This window comes from Manacus vitellinus, unplaced genomic scaffold (assembly GCF_001715985.3).
Source record: "Manacus vitellinus isolate BGI_N305 unplaced genomic scaffold, ASM171598v3 scaffold_19_pilon, whole genome shotgun sequence".
Classification (NCBI taxonomy): domain Eukaryota; kingdom Metazoa; phylum Chordata; class Aves; order Passeriformes; family Pipridae; genus Manacus; species Manacus vitellinus.
In genome coordinates, this window is record NW_021939395.1 from 322,943 (window position 1) to 331,782 (window position 8,840).

The 8,840-nt window shown below is 51.2% G+C and overlaps 1 protein-coding gene across 1 annotated transcript; it reads left to right on the top strand.

Annotated features, from left to right (window-relative positions):
• Window positions 1-622: 622 nt before the first annotated feature.
• LOC103767775 (probable G-protein coupled receptor 83) lies at window positions 623-7,127 on the top strand. Its single transcript, XM_018070654.1, has 4 exons — window positions 623-1,068; window positions 1,833-1,958; window positions 3,213-3,346; window positions 6,542-7,127. Exons 1-4 carry the CDS (start codon window positions 685-687, stop codon window positions 7,125-7,127), a joined length of 1,230 nt encoding a protein of 409 aa, XP_017926143.1. The 5' UTR covers window positions 623-684.
• Window positions 7,128-8,840: the final 1,713 nt, after the last annotated feature.

The following is an 8,840-nucleotide window of genomic DNA, read 5'->3' on the forward strand; positions in this document are numbered from 1 at the left end:
ACTACAACTCAGTCACTGGAAGCAGAATTCAGCCATCATTTGGAGGAGAAAATAAGAGAGACTGAAGTCAATTTCTAATGTGATTTCTAGGCTCTGAATAGTTTCAGGCTAATTGCTGGAATTAGGTGCAGACAAAAGCTGCCTCTGCTCTCAAAAATAATCCCCAATGTCTCTGCTTTTACATTTCAACAGAAAAGAACTGGGTGGTTTGGAGTAGAGGATGAAAACACCGATAGTGCAGCCTTCCATGGAAGTTGGAGGAGAAATGAACTCAGGTAAGAACAAAGACAAAAAAGCTGATGTCAAATTAAAACAACTTCAAACCCCACCTGAGATTTTTCCACATTTGCTATATGTCACGACTAGTTCTTCTTTCCAGCTCACCTGTGAAGCTCTTGCTCTTCCTGATATAAGAAGGTGCTGAGAGTGTGAAGTCCCAAACCAACCCCTTTGTGAGACGCCACTGGAACGTCCTGCCAGTGCCAGGAAACCCCTGTCCCCGGGAAACCCCTTGTACCTCAGAGGCTCCCCCAGCTTTCTGTTTTAGGGTGGTGTTTGCAATGGCAGCCGCATCTTCACCATCTCTTGGACAACCAAGGAGCCGAAGCTGATGGATCACGTGCTGTCAGCTGGAGCCATGATCCCAGTGACCTCAAGCAGAGGAAAGACTGGGGTTAACCCACCATGCCTTCCTTGCTGCTTCAGCCATACAGGTCACAGGTGATGAGATTGCTGGAGGAGTTGGACCATTACTCTTCCCTAACCCAACTCATGTCCATCTACCAAGCAATCAACAGGACCACCTTCAACTGGACGGACAGCCGTGTTACTGAGTGGGAGAAATTTGCCGAGCTGGCTAAATATGAGCCAGAATCCCAGAAACCAACCATGAAAGCTCTCCTGATCGTGGCATACTCAGTCATTATCATCATGTCTCTCTTTGGGAACATGCTGGTGTGCCACGTGGTGCTGAAGAACAAGAGGATGCACTCAGCCACCAGCCTCTTCATCGTCAACCTGGCTGTGTCTGACATCATGATCACGCTGCTCAACACACCTTTCACTCTGGTAAGTGGCTGGCTGTGCTATCCCTTCAGCCACAAGGGGAGTCTCCTGCCCTTTAGAACTCTGGTGGTCACAGTCTCTCTGTGCATGCTCTCCTAGGGCTGAGGTGGGAACACAACACCACCAAGTCTAATAGACAACTCTACCAGGCAAGTAAAACACTGTACAGAAACCTGTGGGGTCCCTTTTCTCTGTTAGTCTCTGTATCTCCTAGAGACTCTTAAGTTTCTTCATGTGTGCCACCAAACCCCAGCAAGAGCTTCTCAGGGAATGAGAACAGGTACCTTGGTGAACATGTCCTTTTAATGTTCGTGCAGGAGAGCACTAGAGAGTCCCTTAGTAGGGCAGAACAGCCCAAATGCCAGTCATACGAGGTGACTGGAAGAAAGTAGCTGAGCTTTTCAGAGCTGCCAGATGGGTAAAGGCTTCAGTGAAAGCTGTCCAGACCTGACAGTTGATACCAAACCTTGGTGCACTTTTTCCAAATATAGTTGTTAATGCAATAAAAAGTTATTACTGCTGTTCACACATAATGGCCAGAACAGGCCAGGAGGGCTGCAGCAGCACCACCCCATAATCTGAGAGGTTTGACCTTCTAAATTCTTCTGTAAAGGTAGAGCCCAGTGTAGCTGATCTTTCTTTGGGTTTCAGGTGAAGGTGCCCTCCCAGCCAGAACCCCTGAACCAGCTCAGGTGCCACCCAAGGGATTTCCCCATGGATTTGTTTTCAGCATGTCTTCTGGCTGATGAGTTGTTGTTTCCCCTCAGGTCCGGTTTGTGAACAGCACATGGGTTTTTGGGAAGGCCATGTGCCACGTCAGCCGCTTTGTGCAGTACTGCTCCCTGCACGTCTCCACACTGACCCTGACAGCCATCGCTCTCGACAGGCACCAGGTGACACCACCCACCCCCTCCTCCCTTCCAAGACCTTCCCAATTCCCCCTCAATCTTGGTCGAGCCATGGGCCCAAGGTAGATGAATTTGGGGATTCAACCCCTCTCCAGTGAGAAGGCTCTAGAGCTTCACTCAGAGCCCTCCTGTGCCAGGGGCTGGAAGGATTGATGGACTTCTGTGGGTTCCTGAATATGAGGCAGAAGTGAAGGAACAAAATGGCATCATGGGTTTCACAGGGTGCTCCCAGATTTCCAGCTAAAAAGGGTGAGGACACCTTTTCCACCCAGTCTGAAGAAAGCTAGGTCCAGCCTAGCTCCAGGTATGGCAGGGCAACTGATTCCAGAGGCTTCATCTTGTGTGCAGGCCCTGGAAAGGCAGAGAGCCAGCACTGAGCACCAAGTGCTACTTCAGCTGTGCAGAAACTTCTTCAAGCCCATAGAACATCAGTGTGAGGCATCCTCAGCTCAAATTGTGATTTAGTTGTCTATTTGTTCTTTTACTCTTCTTTCCCCATTGGACATTTGCTGTGTCATCAAGCTGCAGGGCAGATGGAGTTAAATTCTGAGACCAATGTCCCGTGGTGGAGCCATGGGGCTGATGCTGGACCAGTACAAAGGGGAGTGGCAGAGGGGAAATCTCTGCTGGAAATACTGGGAGGAGGCTTGAGCTGTGAGAAGGTCGTGCTCGCTGTCTGTCCATGACAAATGCTGTCTGTGAGGGCAGTGAGGGCAGCCTGGGCTGTGGGCTTGTCCCTTGTAATCACTGCCCTCTCTTGTGCCATCATCAAATAGTAACTTCCAGACTATCAGATTTCATCAGCTGAAAGATCTAAGAGTGTAAATTTCATGACAGGTGAGTTGCTGCCTCAGCAGAGGGGAGGAGGGCTCAGTTTCACAGGCCCAATTCGAACAGGAGATATTTTTTATGTAGTTCATACAGAATAAACAAACATATCCTGGAGTGAAGGCACTTGTGTAGATATCTTCTTTTTTCTGACCTAACGTAACCCCCAATTTAAGGAAAACGGTTCTCACAGAAAAAGATAAAATTTTAAAGTTCTTCTGAGCAGACTGAGAAATTCAACATTTCCCATTTTCCAGGTCACTCTAATGAGCAGGACATTTTCCTAATCATGGCCATCATTCTCATATGATTAACTGTGTTACGTTCTGTCACAAACTGCCTCTGCCATGCGGGCTGGGAGGGGCTTTGCTTCCCTGTGGCAGAGGATTCACGGCAGAGTTTCTGTTGCAGGTCATCCTGAACCCACTGAAGCAGAGGATGTCCCTGACGAAGGGAGTGCTGAGCATCTCTGTTATCTGGCTGATGGCAACCTGTTTCTCCCTGCCCCATGCCATCTACCAAAAGCTTTTCCAGTATAACTACAGGTGAGTGATCTCCCCCTCCCAGTGAGTGTGCAGAGGTCCGGCAGCCCCCGTGCAGTGCCACTCAGTAGGGAGGGTGCTGGAAGCTCCCAGGTGTGGGGCAGGGTGCTGTGGGATCAGAGGGAGCCAGTGTGTGGGTGAGATCCCACTTCCTGCAGCAAAGGCTGGGCTGTGCAAGCACTGCCTGGCCTGTCAGGGGCACACGCAGCCCCCGGTCCTGGCATCGCCCTCACCACCTCCCACCACCCGGACGAGGGGCTGGGTCCCACTCCCGTGCTGGGGCAGCTCCAGGCGCAGCCATGGCCCTGCCAGGATGGACTCTGTCTGGAGAAGGTAATTTTCTCCCGAGGGCCTTTCCTCTTCCCTCTTCATGCCTGCTCAGCTCCTCAGACAGAACAAGACCAAGTCCAGCCAACTTGCTCATGCAGGGAGGAGAGAGAGAGAGTCAGACTGCAGTTTGGAAAGGAAAGAAAATAAACCTCATGGTGGGAACACCTGGTACTGACATCAACAAGGCTCTGTAGGGAGCAGGAGGAGGGGACTGCCTCGGTTTGTCAGCAGGGCCATCCCTTGTCCCCAGGACTTCATATACTGAGTTGCACGTTGTGGCTTCCCTGTATTTCATCCATATGGATTTGTGAATCAGGACCAACCTTCCTTGAAGCTTGAGGCTCCTCTGCCCAATGTTACACAAATGAGAAAAGCAAAGCAAAGCCCTCACCCCCTCCTCTGTGGCTGAGCAGAGCAGGACTAGGGGGAACCAGTGTGGGGCTGGGGGGATAACTGTGCAAGACATGTCAGGGACCAGTGCTTGGGCTGGAACCGGAGCTGTCCTGGTGTGCCATGGTGCCTCCCCACAAGGGAAAGGAACTCTTTGCTTGGCTGAACACAGCAACAGGAGCTATTAAAAGGAGATGAAGTAGAATTTCACACCCACATGAGGACTGCTGAAATGTCAGAATGAGTTCAAGGTTCTGATCTAGAGAGAAAAAAAGAAAAAGTTAATAAAAAGGCGCAACAGCTTATCTTCCCACAAATGGCTCAGGGATGGCATTTGTTGCTGCTGACACCCTCTGCCAGGGAGAAACACAGAACCAGAGCTTTGGGGTTTCTTTGCCCTGTTCCTCTGTGGTACCCAAACTGTTCTGTCCCTCCTGTCTCCACCAGCCTGTGGCATTGCTGTAACCCCTCCTGGCAAGAAAACCATAATGGTACCCAAGTGGGATTTTTGTGGTGGGTATCACACTCTTGGTGCTGCCCTTCGCAGGAAAGTCATTCTCGAGGGCACAGGGATAATCTTACCATGTCCTGTGTTTTCAGGCTGAGATCAGCATCCCAAGGAATGGGGCAAGGAGGCACTGGCAGGCAGCAGGAGTGAGATTTCTATTGTAGACATTGACCTTCTGTATTAAGGACAAATATTATTTGCTACAGCCCAGCCAGGTCCCTCCCTGCAGGAGAGCACGAGTGCCTGCACAGGCTGTCACTGCTCGTGGTGTACGAGGGGGAGTGCACCAGCTGAGAGTGTGAACGGGGCTTCACAGCCCTCCCCTGCCTGTGCTTGTGCCTGATGTGAGCGAGAGACCCAGGGGATATCATACATCCAACTGCCCAGACTGTAAACACGGGCAGGGTTTCTGTGTGCTCACGTTGCTCCCCAGCTGTGCCCTGGGATTAGGGAACAAATTGCTCATGAATGAACAAACGCCATGATCTGTTTCTGGGCACCTGTCTCTGCTCATCCTTTGGCACAGCCGGAGGAAACTGAGCCCCACATTGGCATGAGGCAGCTCAGCGATATAAGGACTTCCAGGACATGCTATTCCTGTCCCTGCTTTCCATTGAAAAAAAATCCCAGTTGTAATATTGCTTATAATAACTCCTGCAGGGCCAGGGCTCCTGAGATTCCCACCAGAGAGCAGTTGGGATTCTGGGATGGGGAAAAGGGGCTCCACCAGCATCCATTTCTCTGGCTGCACTGCACAGCAGTGTGTCTGAATGCCTGGTCATATCAGAATTCACCAAAACAGTGTCTTCTCTGGTCCGCTTTGGCAGGTCCCCTTTGGCAGGCAGGCTGGCAGAGCTGCCTGCAGGCAGGGTCTGGCCTCACCTGTGCCAGTGGTGAGCCATATCTGTGGAGGAAAAGCCAAGACTGAAGTTCAGAAAAGATGATTTTCCCTCCTGAGTCAGTCCCACTTTCAAGCAGTCCCTCCAGGTCCTCTGTGCTTGGCAGAGCTCAGCTCCAGCACCTATTGACACCCCTCTGACCTCAGCCCCTGCTCCAGCTGCCTGTTCTCAACAATCTTCTATTTGTGGCACAAAAGGCAGCTCCAGTGGTTGAAAACAGGATATTAAAGATATTAATCAATACTGCAAAGAATAATGCAACTTGATGGGGACTAAAGTCTGTGCTGAATAGAGGACAGCAGAGTACAAGGACTGAAAAGAGAAGGACAAAATGAATGCAAAGGAAGGGGGAAAGGAAAGAAAGGGAGAAAACATTCACTGGAAGTAAATGTGCAAGTGTTCTTTTCTCCTAATGTTCCATCACCCCCAGTCACCAGCTGTGGGGCGTGGAGGGAACATGCAGTGCTGCAGAGGGTGCTGGGGCTGAGAGCCACTGCCGGGCACTGGGAACGTGCCAGGACCCCGGGCTGGACAGGATGGGTGTAAGGGGTTGTTAAAATGAGCAGTTGCACATAGTTACACTTGGTTCTTCTGTTATTTAATTCTCAGAGGTTCAACTGGAGCCGAGTCACTAATCATCACACCTGTTTTAAGAGGTAGCAGTAAGGTTTTAGCAGCTGATGGCAAGAGAATGGTGGGTAGGGAAGGGAAGTAAGATGGGCTGTTTGTGCCTGCGAGGCTTTCTCACAGCTCCCAGTCTCCAGCAGCCCCCTCCCTCCCCTCCAAAACAACTTTAGCTTTTCACTACTGCAGCAGTTTCCACTCTGGCCAAGGGGTCCTGTGCTAGGGAGGCACGGCAGGTTAAGGGGTCCTGGCTGCTGGGGGGCACGGCAGGGTGGGTGCACCCGTGGAGGGCAGGGCCTGCAGGCTCTGTCCCCAGTGTCCACACTACACCTCTGAAAGGGTGGCCATGGGTGGTGTGAGACCCCCAGTGTGGTTTGCCGAGCCGGCAGCACCATTTGACAGCAAAGACCATGTGCCATATCTGGCCTATATTTCTTTGTTTTCAAGGGAAGCCACTGTCCGGAGTTTGTGCCTCCCTGATTTCCCTGAGCCCTCAGAGCTGGTGTGGAAGTATCTGGACCTGTCTACATTTCTCCTTCTTTACCTCCTGCCTCTGCTGATCATCACCATCACCTACACGCGCCTGGCCAAGAAGCTGTGGCTCCGCAACGCCATCGGGGACGTCACCACGCAGCAGTGCATCACCCACCACAGGAACAAGAAGAAGAGCATCAAGATGCTGATGCTGGTAGTGGTGGTCTTTGCAGTCTGCTGGTTCCCCCTCAACTGCTACGTGGTGCTCATCTCCAGTCTGGGCATCAAGACAAAGAACTCGCTCTATTTCGCCCTGCACTGGTTTGCCATGAGCAGCACCTGCTACAACCCCTTCATCTACTGCTGGCTGAACGAGAGCTTCCGCGCGGAGCTCCGGGCGCTGCTGTGCCTCTGCCAGAAGGCCCCGCGGGCTCAGGACCACGCGCTGCCCACGTCCTGCCGCGAGGTGTGGATGGAGCAGGCCAGGTGCAGGAAGGGAACTGTCTCCCAGACCATCTGCTCCACCGGGAACCTCCCAACAGCCAACACGGACCTGTGAGCTGTGGGGCTGAGGGGAGTTACCTGGGTGTGTGGGACATCAAAAGGCACCTCCCTGTCTCTCCTCAGAAGCCAACGTTGCTGCTCTGATGTTTCACTGCTGATTTTTGGCTGGTCTCGCTGTAGCCCCTCCTATTGCTTGGCATGGAGGGTGCTCAGCCTCTCCAGCACCCTACCAGTAAAGCCTGGGCTGCAGCTGGCCCAGGGAGCAGGAGTACATGCAGGGTGCATGGAGCTCCTCAGACACAGAAATATGCTTTTGGGGATTCTCATTTATTGTTATCAGAGGTAGTGAACCCAGATTTCTATCACTGCTCACACTGGCCTGAGTCATTGGCCTGGAACACGTGCCACGACATGGAGCTTGGCACAGCATCAGAAACAGATTGTGTTTGAAGGAGGGACTTGGACATCAGATGAACTTCATCCACAGGGAGTTTCACCAGATAGTTTATAGCAAAGTCTTCTGACAGAGGTAAAGGTTTCCAACAGCAATTTTTCCCTCAGATGCTGCTGTTCCTCCTGCCCCATCTCTGTACCACCGATGGCAGCTGGAACCCAACCCCGAGTGAGAGGAGCAGGGATGCACCTCAGGAGCCATGGCTGCAGCCTCAGATGGCACGGTGACCAAGTAATTTAGTCCATTGAGAATTTCTTTGTATTATAAATATATTAATTCAGGAAATAGAGGTACAATGGCACTCTATGGAAGGCCACAAAATATTTCAGAACTGTAGCATTCACTCACTGAAGAATGGAATCATTCTGCCTCATTACTAATTGCTGTAAAAGTCTCATTTAAACAACAGGAGGGCAAAAAAGGACCAAAAAGAATGTCCTGTGAGGAGCAACTGAGGACTCTGGGGTTGTCTAGTTGGTGCAAACCAGGTGACGAATTCCAGTAGCCCAAAGGAGCTGTGGCTGCTGGGGGCAGGGGTGCTCCTGGTCTGCCCTGGCCATAACTGGGCAGAGCTTCTGCCCAGGGAGGAGGGGAGTGCCCTGGTGGCTGGAGGCGATGAGGACGTACTCCCAGCAGTTCCTGGGGCATGATAAGCCAGACCAAAGAATTGAAACCAAGGACTGATTTTTTTTTTTTCCATTTATGCAGTGAGAAGGAATAGGAAAGAAAGGAGGGGGAGTCCTCTCTTCTGGCCACTTGACCCCAGTTGGGTGCATCCCTGCACCTCGGGTGTGCATTGCAGTGCCCAAACACTGGCAGCAGAAGTGGGTGTATACTTGGTCCCTGAGGCACCTCGCTTGGAAGTCACAGTTATTGAACATGGGAATTCAAAGCTGCCTGTGCTGGGTACCAGTGCTGCCCTCCCTCAGTGTACAGCAGGGTCTGTTTTCAGTCAAAAGACCTCATTGGGAGTTTTTCTAAATGTTAAAATTATCTCTAATTATTGAGCATCACTTCATTTAATTATTAAGAGAAGTGGTCATTTGCTTTTTTGCTGTTCCTCACCCCTCATCAGCTTTTGGTGAGGGGCTCTCAAAGGCCATGAATTGTCTTTCATATTTCTTAGGTTTATTTTCCTTCCTTTCTTCCTTTAAATATAACCTTTTTCTGGATGAATCAAACACCTCACTCCAAAGAAGTGGGTCTCTCTTTGCACTCCCTTGACCTGCTGCTAATCCCTGAAGTTAGCCACCTCTTGCTGTGAGAAATAACCTGGCTGGTTTTGCTTGGATCTGTCAATCGCAGCATCTCCTC

What these genes read in the sequence shown, in the direction of transcription:
- LOC103767775 (XM_018070654.1), top strand. Translation starts at nt 685, where the DNA reads ATGCCTTCCTTGCTGCTTCAGCCATACAGGTCACAGGTGATGAGATTG. An exon ending in TCAACACACCTTTCACTCTG is followed by an intron (nt 1,069 to 1,832) that starts GTAAGTGGCTGG and finishes GTTTCCCCTCAG; the next exon opens with GTCCGGTTTGTGAACAGCAC. An exon ending in CTTTTCCAGTATAACTACAG is followed by an intron (nt 3,347 to 6,541) that starts GTGAGTGATCTC and finishes TTTGTTTTCAAG; the next exon opens with GGAAGCCACTGTCCGGAGTT.